General features: G+C 37.6%; 1 protein-coding gene across 5 annotated transcripts in view; it reads left to right on the forward strand.

Moving 5' to 3' along the window:
- Nucleotides 1–15582, forward strand: part of RAVER2 (ribonucleoprotein, PTB binding 2) — a 117286-nt gene that overhangs the window by 90352 nt on the left and 11352 nt on the right. For all 5 annotated transcript variants that reach the window (XR_010341204.1, XM_064372440.1, XM_021667687.2 and 2 more), the window contains one exon: nucleotides 810–946. Coding sequence is in view for 4 of the 5 variants with exons in the window: in XM_064372440.1 (XP_064228510.1) it covers nucleotides 810–946 (137 nt within the window). In the remaining variant the exon portion in view is untranslated. The remainder of the gene's footprint in view (nucleotides 1–809; nucleotides 947–15582) is intronic.

Below are 15582 nucleotides of genomic sequence, written 5' to 3' on the forward strand. Positions count from 1 at the left end.
CACACACACACACACACACACACACATTTTATTTGTTTTGGTTTTTTTTTTTTTTTCAAGACAAGGTCTCACTCTGTCTCCGAGGCAGGAGTGCTGTGGTGTGATCTTGGCTTACTGCAACCTCCACCTCCAAGTGATCCTCCTGCCTCAGCCTCCTGAGTAGCTGGGACTACAGGCATGTGTCACCATGCCCAGCTTATTTTTTGTTTTTTGTTTGTTTGTTTGTTTTTGTGAGACAGTGTCTTGCTCTGTCACCCAGGCTAGAGTGCAGTGGCTCCATCTCTGCTCACTGCAACCTCTGACTCCTGGGTTTAAACAATTCTTATGTCTCAGCCTCCCAAGTAGCTGGGATTATAGTCATGTACCACCATTTCTGGCCAATTTTTCTATTTTTAGTATTTTTTGTAGAGACGGGGTTTCACCAAGCCAGTCTTGAACTCCTGGGCTCAAGTGATCCTCCCACTGTAGCCTCTCAAAGTGCTGGAATTACAGGCGTGAGCCACTGTGCCCAGCCAGACATATATGTTTTTTAACCTTTCCACCAAAATTCTTTACCCATAGAACAAGTGTCCATTTTAAGTTGTTTCAAATGAATGAGACAGTATCATATAATACTGTATTTTCCCAGGGGAAAATATATCTGTTTAGTTATATATTGGTAAACTAAAATTTTGTGTGTTTGATAATATGCTGTTATAATTTATAATAAAATATAATTTATGTTTAAAATATTTATAATAATTTATTTAAAATAACCTGAACAAATAAATTTATAATAAATAAAATAAACTTGTTGATTCTGCCTTTAGCCCCTGCAAGTAAAACCACTCTTCATAAGACTGGAATTGCAAGCAGCATTCTGGATGCAATCTCTCAGGGAAATGAATCACAACACACATTGGAAAAGTGCATTGCTTATTCTCCACCTTTTGGCGATTATGCACAGGTAAATAATTCTCAGGTTGTGATGATACATAGAAAAATTGATTCAACTATATATTGAGTTCACGGAATATGAAATTGTGATTTCTATATTATTAACATAGGAAAACAGAATTGCACTGATCTATGTATTTGTTACTCATCATTTGAAAATTGGGAATGTGTTCAAGACATTATTTAGTATCATTTTGCACTAGGTACTTACCTCTCATTGTTTACCTAGTGGTCAGCAAACAGCCCGTAGACCAAATCTAGCCCACCACCTGGTTTTGTAAATAAATTTGTATTGTAACTCAGCCATATCTATTCAATTAACCTATTGTCTGTGGTGCTGTCATGCTATAATAAGAGTTGAGCAATGACAACAGAGACTATGTGGCCTGCAAGACTAAATATTTACTATCTGGTTCTTTATAGAATAATGCTGCTAACCTCTGATTTGCACTAGTATAGACCTAAGGAACCCAAGAGAAGGCCTCTTTTCTTCTCCATTGCTTATAGACGTAGAAAGATGATCATATTTATAGACACTACTGTGTTAACTTCAAAACCAATCAATAACATAAAAGTATTATGTTAAAAAGATATACTGAGTCATTATTTAAATATGTCAGTTTTGCTGTGGCTCTTCTTCAGCTTACTGTTAGTGGTGTAAGCTGAGTATATATCATCTTAGCCCTGTGTGATTATGAAATCATGAGAGTCTTATAATTATCAGTTCTGACTCTTATTTTCCTAGAACAGCCAGTTTCTTCTCAGCTCCACCCTGTTTGTTGGAGCCTTGTCTCCACTTTGATTTCCTTGGAGCAGCTCTAAGAAAACCACTTAGAACAATTGACCCCTGATTATGCCTTTGTAATAGAGTACTGGAAACAGCTCAAGTTCTGTAAAAATGGTGCAGCTGGACATTAGTGAAATATATGACTTCTGTTATATACCTGAATAAGATGGAAAAATATGAATTGGTTAGATGATGTGATTAGATGACAGTATGTCTATATTTAAAGAACAGTGATCCTGAATTGTGGCAATCTGAAGGCATTCTCTTATATTGATTCATAAGACTCATCTTCAGTCCTTTGTTAGATAATATTTGAAGTAATGACTCAGATAAAGACATTAAGTGTAAAATTTACAAGATATAATCCTGTACAATTCCAATTTGTTCGTTTCTTTTCAAGAAACAAACTTTTTATAAACAGGAGAAGCACAGTAAATTTTTTAAAAATTCATTAAATACATATTTAAGCTTTAAAATTTTTTGAATTTCTTTTCTTTTTAAGTTTGCCTTTTTCTTAGCAGTTTTGCTTATAAGATTACTGTGATGTATTGTATATTTATCATATCCATAGAAAGACTTTCTCATTCACACATGGAGAAATTCTGTGATGATAATGCCTTTTGCATTGCTGTATGTCTTCCTGCCTCCACACTTGGTTGCCCAGAGATATGGTGGGGGAATGAATCCTCCCTGTGTTCAGTGTCTCCTTCAACAGTCCTGCTTCTAGTGCATGCTTGATCATAAAATGGGATTTTTTCTCTCTCTCTTGTTCTTTCCTCCTTAGAAAGTAAACTTAATTAAATGTTACTAATGGAACATTAAAGTAAATGGAATTAAACTAATGGAATACTAAAGTAACTATTAAAGAAAAAGGTGGTCGTGTGTTACGAATTCCTTCTACCATTTCCACTGCTGGGATGGAAGAAGAGGTCTAAGGGAAAGGAACCAAAATTTTTTATTTTCTTTTTAACACTTACTATATGCTTTGTGACATAAGTAATTAATGTTTCTAATAACCCTGTGAGATTTAAATGACCATCTTCATAATACAAGTGGAGAAGCACGAAGGGGTAAATAATCTCTCCAAGTTCATACAGTTGATAAATAATTTCTTGATTCCAAAGGCCACATTATTTTCATTATGCTATAGAGAAATTTTTTCAGAAATGGAAGTAATAATTCAGAGAAACTGTGTGGGCTGCTCTGTGTATGGATTAGGAGAGATGAATATGTCAGGGCATAGAGGGACAAAATAATCTTTATCTCCAATAAAAATATCAGATTTAAAAACCTAATTGGCATTTCCAGTATTGATGATGTTGCTTGTATCATACTATCTCCCTACAGATAACCATTATTAAAACTGGACTAAATATGAATAAAAACCAACTACTTGAAGGCACTAGAGAATGAATGACTAAAAGCAGGCAGAAACAAGAGAATTAGTCCTTGAAACAGGGAAACATCACTGTATGATATTTGTGTTTCTGTACCTTTTTGCCTAATATCACTCCCTAAAAGGAGAAAGCTGCAGTCTTACTGGCTTGAGGAGTCAGAGGACAGAGTTCAGGACTATTAGCAATTGCTGTAAAGTGAAGGGGGGAAATCGTGGAAAAGATGGGGTTGCATAGGAAGGAGCCTTAAAATCTATGTGTAAACTTAACCCAAATACAGTTGGCTGCCCCCTAAACTGTGTTTGTGTGAGGGAAACTCCAAGGGACCTGGTGGAAAACAGCTGAAAGGCTGAAAGAATTGAGAAGAGATTCAACTCCTCTCCAGCACAGAGGAGACAGAGTTTGGAGTTTGAGTTCAGCAAAGTTAACTCCTAGAACAAAAATCAACACTCGTCAGAGGAAGATGATAGAATCCATAGCCTCTACAATATATTACAGTGATCAATATTTCCAGTAGAACAAAATTACTAAATAGTTGAAGAAGCAACAAAATGTGACCCACAATTAAAAGAAAATGTAGAAACTGACCCCAAAGTGACCCAGATGTTGGTCTTGTAGACAATAACCATAAAACAGCTATTGTAAATGTGTTTAGGAACTTAATAATGAACAGGTATGGAATCTCTGCCAAGAGATATAAACTAAATAACTGAATGAAGGCAGAAATAAAGATGTTCTTCAAAACCAGTGAGAATGAAGACACAACATACCAGAATCTCTGGGACACATGTAAAGCAATGTCTAGAGGAAAATACATAGCAATAAATGCCCACATGAGAAGCAAGGAAAGATCTAAAATCAACACCCTATCGTCAAAATTGAAAGAGCTAGAGGAGGAAGACCAAAAATACTCAAAACCTAGCAGAAGACAAGAAATAACTAAGATCAGAGCAGAACTAAAGGAGATAGAGACACAAAAAACCCTTCAAAAAAATCAATAAATCCAGGAGCTAGTTTTTTGAAAAGATCAACAAAATAGACCACTAGTCAGATTAATAAAAAAGAAAAGAGAGAATAATCAAATAGATGCAATAAAAAGCGATAAAGGTGATATCACCACAGATTCCACAGAAATACAGACCATCATCAGAGATTATTACAAACATCTCTGTGCACATAAACTAGTAAACCTGGAAGAAATGGATAAATTCCTGGATACTAAAATATATGTAAATGGAGTCCTGGGAGAAGAAGAGAAATATAATGGGGCACACATTACTTGAAGAAATAATGGTAAAACATTTTCAAAATTTGCTTCAGAAAACTTACAGATCTAACAGGCTCAGAGGCCCTGCAAAGCAGGATAAATAGAGGGAAATTTTTACCTAGGCACATTATAGTTAGTATGCTGAAAACGATAGTTATAAAGAGATAATCTTGAGAGCAACCAGATAAAAACAATGCACATTATCTTAAGGCAGGTTTCTCAACCTTGGTACTATTAACGTTTGGGGCTGGATAATTCTCTCTTAAGTGGGGAGGGCTATTCTGTGCATTGTAGAATATTTGGCAACATCCTTGTCCTCTAACCCCTAGATTGCCCCCCTACCAACATACACACCACTGTGTTAAGGCAACTGGTAAACATGCAGGTGAATAAAAAAGACTATATATTTTTCTCTTTATTTAAAAGTAAAAATTATAACATATAGGGTTTATAATGTATATAGATATAGTATATTTGATAGCAATAGTATAAAGGACAATAGAGTAAATGAAATTATGGTTTTGGGGTTATTACATTTTACATGAACTATATCAAAAGTAACTCTAAATAGGCTGTGATAAGTTGTGGAATGCATATTGTAATCCATACAGCAATCATTAAAAAAATTATATCACTAAAATGGGAATATTAATTACAATGAAATTACAAAAACATTTGATTAAGCCAAAATATGCCAGGAAAGACAAAAACACCTACGTCTAATAAAAAACAAATATCTGAATGGTAAACCTAAATTGAACAATAGTAATAATTATTTCAAATGAAAATAGACTACATGTTCCATTTATAACAGATGTTTAATAGTTAAAAATTTTTAATTTTAGGTTCGGGGGTACACGTGAAGGCTTTTTACATAGATAAACATGTGCCACCGGGGTTTTTTGTACATATTATTTCATTACCCAGGTGCTAAGCCCAGTACCCAATAGTTACCTTTTCTGCTGCTCTCCCTCCCCTATCCTCCACCCTCAAGTAGACAGCAGGGTCTGTTGTTTCCTTCTTTGTCTTCATAAGTTCTTATCATTTAGCTCCCACTGATAAGTAAAAACACATGGTATTTGGTTTTCTGTTCCTGTGTTAGTTTGCTAAGGATAAAAGCCTCCAGCTTTATCCATGTTCCCGCAAAAGACATGATCTCTTTCTTTTTCATGGCTGCATAGTGTTCCACAGTGCATATGTACCACATAGCCAGTCTGTCACTGATGGGCATTTAGGTTGATTCTATGTCTTTGCTATTGTGAATAGTGCTGCATTGAACATTTTTGTCCATGTTTCTTTATGGTAGAGTAATTTATATTCCTCTGGGTATATACCCAGTAATGGGATTGCTAGGTCTAATAGTAATTCTGTTTTTAGCTCTTTGAGGTATTGCTACACTACTTTCCACAATGGTTGAACTAATTAACACTCACATTAACAGTGTATTAGTGTTCCCTTTTCTCCGCAACCTTGCCAGCATCTGCTATTTTTGACATTTTAGTATTAGCCAATTCTGACTGGTGTGAGATGGTATCTCATTGTGGTTTTAATTTGCATTTCTCTAATGATCAGTGACATTGAGCTTTTTAAAATATACTTGTTGGCTGCATGTATGTCTTCTTTTGAGAAGTGTCTGTTTATGTCCTTTGCCCACTTTTAATGGGGTTGTTTTCTTCTTATAAATTTAAGTTCCTTATATATGCTGGATATTAGACCTTTGTCAGATGCATAGTTTGGAAAAATTATCTCCCATTCTGTGGGTTGTCTGTTTGCTCTGTTGATAGTTTCTTTGGCTGTGCGGAGGCTCTTAAGTTTAATTAGATCCCACTTCTCAATTTTTCCTCTTGCTGCAATTGCTTCTGGTGTCTTGTCATGAAATCTTTGCCCATTCCTATGTCCAAGGAACCATGTTGCACTAAAATCACAAGTAAAATGTTGAATAGAAGCATTAAAAATATATATTCATGCCTTGTTGAAATTCTTTTGGAACAGGCACATAGACCAATGGAGCAGAATAGAGAGCCCAGAAATAAGGCTGCACATCTGCAACCATCTAGTCTTCAACAAAATTGACAAGAGCAATGGGGTAAAGACTCTATTCAATAAAAGATGTGGGGAAAACTGGCTAGCCATATGCAGAAGATTAAGGCCAAACCTATTATTTATCCCATATACAAAAATCAACTCGATGGATTAAAGATTTAAATGTAAAATGCAAAAACCCTGGAGGACAACCTAGGCAATACCATACTGGACACAGGAACACACAAAGATTTTATGATGAAGTATGGCCCATACACAATGGGAAAAGTAAATTATGGAAACTGTCCATAAGGAAGAAGTGCAAACACTGTGCTTACTAGACAAAGATTTAAAATATGTTCAAAGAATTAGAGGGAGCCATGTCTAAGGAAATTTTAAAAAGTATGAGAACAATAGCCCATCACATAGAGAATATCAATAAAGAGAGAGAAATTATTTTTAAAAATCAAATGGAAATTCTGGATTTGAATAGTATGATAAAAAATGAAAAATTTACTACAGCACAGCAGCAGATTTGAACAGGCAGAAGAATCAACAAACGTGGAATGCAGGTCAATTGAAATTATCCAGTCTGAGAAACCGAAAGAAAAGAGAATGAAGAAAAATGAACCATAACAATATAGGCAAGGATGCAGCGAAAAGGGAATCCTCATACATTGCTGAGGGTTGGTGGGATGTAAAATGGTACAGCTTCTTTGGAAAAGAGTATGGCAGTTCATCAAATGTTAAACATAGAATTACCATATGGCCCTGGGATTTCACTCCTAGGTATACCCAAGAGAACTGAAAATATGTACATGCATTGTCACAGCAGTATTATTCATAATAGCCAAAAAGGAAAATAACCCAAATGTCCATCTAGTAATGAATGAATAAACAAAATGTGGTAATATCCACGTGATGGAATATTATTCAGCCACAGAAAGGAATGGAGTACTGATCCGTGCTACAGCATTGGTGAGCCTTGTGAACATTATGCTAAGTGAAATAAGCCAGATAAAAAGTCCACATATGATATTCTGTTTATATGAAATAGCCATAATAGGTAAATCCATAGAGAATGTTAGTAGATATTGGTTACTGGGGGCTGGAGGAAGGAGAAGTTGGGGAGTATAGTTAACAGGTTTTTTGGGGGGAGGGGAGAGTGATAAAAATACTCTAGAATTTAATTGTAGTGATATATGTTCACAATTTGGTGAACCTTGTGAATCAACACATTTTGGAGTCTTTAAAAAAGCTTTAACTGTACTGAACAGAGAACGGCATTTTCATTTAGTGTTTTAGAGATCTTAAAAGTAGCTAGTTATAAGCAAACAGGTCAGATCAGTTATTCAAGATCTAGGTCTAATTAGAAATCGGTTTTAAATGGACAACCCCTTCCATTTCTCTAGTTAATTGTAATAATGAAAATTCCCATTGAGCTATAGTTATTTTCTCAAAAACTGCATGTTTTGAATATTTGAATTGTGATTGAGAAAACTTAAGTCAGAAATAAAATGTTATTTAAAAGTATGTAGTATACACTCTAGCAATGATAATAGCATTATAGTCAGCTATGTAATCCTGTCAATATGAGTGTACAAATGGAGTTTGAAATTTCAGGTTCTGAGGTCCATCTATGTCAGATAGTTGGGAGAAGCCTACCTTAAAAAAGAAGCTTTTGAGCCAGTTTATTAAATGTCTATTAAACACCTAAATCTAACATCTAATTATAATCTGTCAAAGACAAAGCATTCATCCTCCCTCCTTTAATTAAGATAGGTAAAATTATTTTGAGATACGTTCCATCAATACCTAGTTTATTGAGGGTTTTTAGCATAAAGGGCTGTTGAATTTTGTCAAAGGCCGTCTCTTCGTCGATTGAGATAATCAAGTGGTTTTTGTCTTTGATTCTGTTTATGTGGTGAATTATGTTTATAGACTTGTGTATGTTGAACCATCCTTGGCATCCCGGGATGAATCCTACTTGATCATGGTGGATAAGCTTTTTGAAGTGCTGTTGCAATCAGCTTGCCAGTATTTTATTGAAGATTTTTGCATCTATGTTCATCATGGATATTGGATATGAAGTTTTCTTTTCTTGTTGAGTCTCTGCCGGGTTTTGGTATCAGGATGATGTTGGTCTCGTAAAATGATTTGGGAAGGACTCCCTCTTTTTGGATTATTTGGAATAGTTTCATAAGGAATGGTACCAGCTCCTCTTTGTATGTCTGGTAGAATTCGGCTGTGAACCCATCTGGACCTGGGCTTTTTTTGGATGGTAGGCTCTTAATTGCTGCTGCGACTTCGGACAGGGAAAATGTGGCACATATACACCATGGAATATTATGCAGCCATAAAAAACGATGAGCTCACGTCCTTTGTAGAGACATGGATGAACCTGGAAACCATCATTCTCAGCAAACTGACACAAGAACAGAAAATCAAACACCATATGTTCTCACTCATAGGCGGGTGTTGAACAATGAGAACACATGGACACAGGGAGGGGAGCACTACACACTGGGGTCTGTTGGGAGGAAATAGGGGAGGGACAGCGGGGGGTGGGGAGTGGGGGAGAGATATCATGGGGAAAAATGCCAGATATAGGTGAAGGGGAGGAAGGCAGCAAATCACACTGCCACGTGTGTACCTATGCAACAGTCTTGCATGGTCTTCACATGTACCCCAAAACCTAAAATACAATAAAAAAAAAAGATAGGTAAAATTGGTCAAAATATGTCTTAAGCACCTTTCCAGTTTGACATAGTCACTAGTCTCAATAATATAAAGAAAAATATAAGAGTTTCTCAGCTGTTTGATATGACTGTTTAGACTGTATAAGTTGTGATTTTTTTTTTTTTTTTTTTGAGACAGAGTCTTGCTCTGTCACCCAGGCTAGAGAGCAGTGGTCTGATCTTGGCTCACTGCAACCTCTACCTCCCAGGTTCAAGTGATTCTCCTGTCTCAGTCTCTCAAGTAGCTGGAATTACAGGCACTCGTCACCATGCCTGGCTAATTTTTATATTTTTAGTAGAGATGGGTTTCACCATGTTTGCCAGGCTGGTCTTGAACTCCTGACCTCAAGTGATCCGCCTGCCTTGGTCTCCCAAAATGGTGGGATTACAGGCATGTGTGCCACCCTGCCCGGCCTGATTTTGGTTTTTCATTTGACACTTGCCACATGTGGCAGTCGACCAGCATGCAGCACAACATTGTTATCTACTTACACAATGTGTTCTTGTGATGCCTGATTTCTGGGATCTTTCCTGCCAGGAGGCTGACTGGAAATCAATCACAGAATATATGATGAGATGGTGTGATGAGGGAAGCGGAAAGAAAAGTGAACAAAAAGACCTGGAAAACGTTTGGTCCTTTCATACAGAGCCTAATGCTGCCACCCAGTGTTCAAATATTGCAGACAGACTTGCCAAAAAGTACACTCTGTTATGTAATGAATGCTGTGTGGATTTTTGTATAGACCATGATAGATCAGAATCTTGTGACAAACACCTACCATACAAAATATGTTTTAAAACATAAGCCTACATTAAACAATAATTATGGAAGAATAGGTTATCTATATATTAAACCTAAACAATAACTTGGAAAGTACTTTTAAAAAAGTGATTTTGGTTAAAAACTGGAATTAAGGAAATGTATTTTGGCTGGGTGTGGTGGCACACGCTTATAATTCCAGCACTTTGGGAGGCTGAGGTGGGTGGATCACCTGAGGCCAGGAATTCAAGACCAGCCTGGCCAACATGGTGAAACCCCATCTCTACTGAAAATACAAAAAATTAGCTGGGTTTGGTGGTGCACAATTGTAATCCCAGCTACTTGGGAGGCTGTGGGGGGAGAATCGCTTGAGCCAGGGAGGCAGAGGTTGCAGTGAGCTGTGCTACCACCACTGCACTCCAGCCTGGGCAACAAAGTGAGACCCTGTCTCAAAAAAAAAAAAAAAGAAGTGCAGTGCAATACCTTTTTGGGGATGAATCGTTAAGTCCAAAGTTAGGACTTAACCATTACTCATATGAAGAAAGACAAGTAGCTGAGAGGCAAATATGAATATGAACATTGTAAACATATATGTATATATAAGGAAGAGACATTTATTAGTTATATCATTAATGTCATAGAATGAAGCATATTGATTTTGAAACATTTTTAACAATGGGAGAAAGTTATATTTTTAATTAAAACTTTAAAAATGTTTAATGCAGAAATGATAATAAAATTCATGTTTCTGTAGGTCTGAAATCTAAAAGCTAGACTTGAAGCTATAAGAAAGGGACATTAGGGGCTTGATTCAGATCTCAGGAGAACTAGCGCAGTCCATTTTTGGTTCTCCATATACCTAACTCCACTGAAGAGACAAGACTTAGAAAAGATGAAGTGGGGCTGAAGGTAAGGGTGAGACTGAGGAGTCCTAAATAGAGGCAGAAGTTTCTGAAAACAAATTTCGTTTTGTATTTAAAGGGCTACCTGCTAAATGTTATATTCTTTTCAGAAGGACAGTAATGACAAATATCGTTAATTGGACTGATAGCAGATGAGCCTAATGGAATTCACTGTTGACATTAACATATCCCAAAGGAATCTTCTGAGGGATAGTCAAATTCCCCTTTCCCCAGTTCTTAAGAGAGCTTTGAAAACTAGCCACCAGTTCAGTTATTAACATGAGCTTAAAAATTGAGTTTAAGGGCCGGGCGTGGTGGCTCACGCCTGTAATCCCAGCACTTTGGGAGGCTGAGGCGGGTGGATCACGAGGTCAAGAGATTGAGACCATCCTGGTCAACATGGTGAAACCCCGTCTCTACTAAAAATACAAAAAATTAGCTGGGCATGGTGGCGCATGCCTGTAATCCCAGCTACTCGGGAGGCTGAGGCAGGAGAATTGCCTGAACCCAGGAGGCGGAGGTTGCGGTGAGCCGAGATCGCGCCATTGCACTCCAGCCTGGGTAACAAGAGCGAAACTCCGTCTCAAAAAAAAAAAAAAAAAAAAAAAATTGAGTTTAAGATACATTATAAATATTAAACTGGCAGTCAACAAATGAAATTGTGGCATTCTGTTTCTACATTCACTTGGAAATCAGTGGGATAAAAGAAAGTCTACATTTACATAAAAATAAAAAGATTTGCTTTAATAAAAGAAAGAAAATGTAGTTTTTTAAAATCCGAGAATAAAATAGCAACTGCATAGAGAATGGGTTTCGTAGTAGATGTGTGCAAAAGGTTGGATTGGTGGGCAACAGTTATAAGAGCCAGGTCATTTGAAATTCTAATGAGAGGGGAGGTGCCCAAAGCAAGAAGAACATTAATCTTTGCTTTGCCAGGCTCTAGTCAGATTATGCTGTCCAGTTTTTCCATGTCAAGAGTGTCAGAAACCATGGCCCATGACTATCTGCCGAAGGAACTGGGAATGCATGCTTAGAAAATATTTTTTGATTTAAACATAAGACATAACACTATAAAACCCGTAGAAGAAAACCTCTCCAGGACCATTGAGGACATAGGCATAGGCAAGGACTTCATGACTAAAACACCAAAAGCATTGGCAACAAAACCCAAAATAGACAAATGGGACTTAATTAAACTAAGGAGCTTCTGCATAGCAAAAGAAACTGTCATTAGAGTGAACTGGCAACCAACAGAATGGGAAAAAATTTTTGCAATCTACCCATCTGACAAATGGCTAATATCCAGAATCTACAAAGAACTAAAACAAATGTACAAGAAGAAACAACCCTATCAAAAAGTAGGCGAAGGATTTGAACAGACACTTTTCAAAAGAAGACATACAGCCAGCAAACATATTAAAAAAAGCTTATCATCACTGGTCATTAGAGAAATGCAAATCAAAACCACATTGAGATACCATCTCACGCTAGTTAGAATGGCAATCATGAAGAAGTCAGGAGACAACATGCTGGGGAAGGATGTGGAGAAATAGCAACACTTTTACACTGTTGATGGGAGTGTAAATTAGTGCAACCATTGTGGAAGACAATGTGGCAATTCCTCAAGGATCTAAAACTAGAAATGCCATTTGGCCCAGCAATCCCATTACTGGGTATATACCCAAAGGATTATAAATCATTCTGTTATAAAGACACATGCACACGTATGTTCATTGTGGCACTGTTTACAATAGCAAAGACTTGGAACCAACCCAAACGCCCAAAGACTGGATAAAGAAAATGTGGCACATATACACCATGGAATACTATGTAGCCATAAAAAGGATGAGTTCATGTCCTTTGCAGGTACATGGACGAAGCTGGAAACTATCATTCTCAGCAAACCAACACAAGAACAGAAAACCAAACACTGCATGTTGTCACTTATAAGTGGGTGTTGAACAATGAGAACACATGGACACAAGGAGGGGAACATCACATACCTGGGCCTGTTGGGGGTGGGAGGGCTAGGGGAGGGATAGCAGGGGGTGAGGGGATTGGGGAGGGATAACATTAGGAGAAATGCGTAATGTAGATGGCAGGGGGATGGATGCAGCAAACCACCATGGCACGTGTATACCTATGTAACAATCCTGCATGATCTGCACATGTACCCCAGAACTTTAATAAAAAAAATTAAAAATATATTTTCTGAAAGTTATTCATTTACTTATTCAACCAGTATATAGTGAATGCTTACTATATGACAGGACTGTCGTGGGCACTACGGATATGGCAGTGAATAAAACAAAATTTTTAAAAGAATGGAACTTACATTTAGGGGAAAAAATAGTAAAAGGAATAGTGATCACTGCAGGGAAAAATAAGGTGGAGGCTAAAGAGTGGGAAGGTTTGGAGTTTAAATACATGGTCAAGGAAGGGTTCGTTTTAAAACTGATTCTTGGACAAAGACCAGAACTTTAGGGAGTGTGCTACGTGAATATCTATGTAAAGTGCATTCCAGGGACAGGGGACAGCAAGTGCAAAGGTATTGAGGCAGAAAGATGCTTGAATTGTTAAAGGAACAGCAGGCAACCTTTAGGGCAGAAGAGGAGTGAGTAACTGGAGAATAGGAGATGAAGTCACAGTGGGGTGGGAGAGGCAGAGGCCACAGACAATGTAGGACCTTTTAGGCCCTTGTAAACAAGGACTTTGGCTTTTACTCTAAGATAGAAAACCACTGGGATGTTTTGAGTAGAGGAATAATTGACTGTATTTATAGTTTAACAGGACATGTCTGGCTGCTGTGTTAAACAATGAATGTAGAACGTAGCAGGGTCAGTTAGGAAGCTGCTGCGGTACAATCCAAGTAAAAATGCTGACGTGGACAAGCCTGGAAGCAGCAGAGGCAGCGATAGGTGGCTGGACTGGAGACATTTTTTGAAGGTGGAGTCAATGGGGTATACTGAGGGTGAGAGAGATGCTGAGGCCCCAGTATTTTTGGCCTAGAAAAATGCATTTGTTATTGATTGAGATGGGTAAGACTGTGTGGGTGGAGCAAGTTTTAGAAAATCCCTAACTGAAGATGTTCCCCTACTGGCGTTCATTATACAAGTCTGGAGGTGAGGGGAGAGTTACAGGCAGAGGTACATATTTGAGAACCATCAAATTCCTGTAAATTGCTATAATTGTGAATTGCATGAAATTGAATGAGATCACCAAGGAAATGAGGGTAAGTAAAGAGACCAGGGATCAGTTGCTGTGCATCTAAAGATTTCTCGTTAGATTTTGTTTTCTTGGTAAAATAGAAAGCAAAGCATCAGCCGAGAGTGAAGATGAGGGTCTATTGTTGGAGCTTCAAGAAAAGAGAAGGCTTGAAAATAGTCACTTGGGGGAGTGGAGATAAGTGGGCAGGATGGGGTGGGGATATAGTAGGATTGCCCAGTGGCATGAGGGTGAGGGGCCTCTGTTGAAGTTATGCCCTTGTGGATACGGAAGTATTAGACTTGGTTTGTAGTTCCAAAGTACAGAATGGAACCACTGGGTGTAAACTATTCAGAGTGGTTTCAGCTAACCCTAAAAAAGACCCTGCTAAAGATGAAGTCCTCTAAAATGACTATTTTGTTTATTTGATTTCCACCTGAATATTAGATATGTAAAACTAGAATATTACAGCTTCTCTCAAGGGCTTCCTTTTGTTTGGTATAAAGCGTAAATGCTCATCGAAATTGTTTTCAGATTTTCCAGGTTTACCACTCTGTTCTGTCTCATCTGTAAGTTTCATGCTAAGCTTTAAACTAAGTCTTAAATCACATATAATCTGTGTGTGTTTGTTCACATGCATGTATCTAGTAGGGACAAGTTCAGTTGCCTCCTGTTGAGACCTAATAATGCCTGTCTCCTTCATTGCCATACTTTTTACGGAGCTGCCTATTAATCTTTCCATATTCCAAGATTTAGGGTATGGTCCTGTTTATAGTCCTTAGCCTGGCATTCCAGCCCTCCATGACTGAGGCCAGCTTCCTTTTCCAACCTCATTTGCCACTGCCCTCCTGCCTGCCTGCCAGCTGCTGAGCACCATCACAGGCCTGGCTTTTTTGCCATCTGGGGTTTTTTTTTTTTTTTTTTGGCCCTATTTTTCTCCTGGAAGGGTCTCCACCTGTCTCCTCACATCCATATCTGACCTCACCTCCAAATCCTAAATCAGATGCCATCTAATCCGTGAAACCAGCACCTATACCTTTCAAAAAACCCCGCCCCCATTTTCCTTTTCTGGAAAAAGCTTTAGCACTTCACTTCTATTTCTTTTTTGTCAAAGTGACAGTCCCCTTTTAGAATTATGTTTTGCACTCCTCTTCCTTCCCTTCCTAGGATATGAACTATGGGAGGGCATAGTCCAGGTTTCATTCATCCAGGTAAACCTTGTAGCATACAAGCCCAGAGCCCACTATAGATTGCCTGTGAAGGAATGGATGTCTATATCCTGCAAATACAAAATAGAAGGAAAAATGTTTGCTAACTTTATATTCTTTCCTTCTTTTGTGTGTTATTTGTTGTCCGTGGTGGTGGCTCTTATGTAGGAATTTATTTCTCCCAGAGTACTGAGCTTTCTTTCAAAATTTTAAATCATCATTACCCAGTCACCAGTCCTTATACTAGAAGTTAGATATCTTTGATAGAGCATATCAGAAGGATTATCTTTTTCCCAGTGTCACACGGGCTATAGTGAAACTCATTTTCTTTTCATTTTTTAAGATTTAAATTTTTAATTGTGAT

The sequence above is a fragment of the Aotus nancymaae genome, unplaced genomic scaffold, assembly GCF_030222135.1.
Source record: "Aotus nancymaae isolate 86718 unplaced genomic scaffold, 86718_ANA_hifiasm-v0.15.2.pri h1tg000007l, whole genome shotgun sequence".
In the NCBI taxonomy this organism is placed as follows: domain Eukaryota; kingdom Metazoa; phylum Chordata; class Mammalia; order Primates; family Aotidae; genus Aotus; species Aotus nancymaae.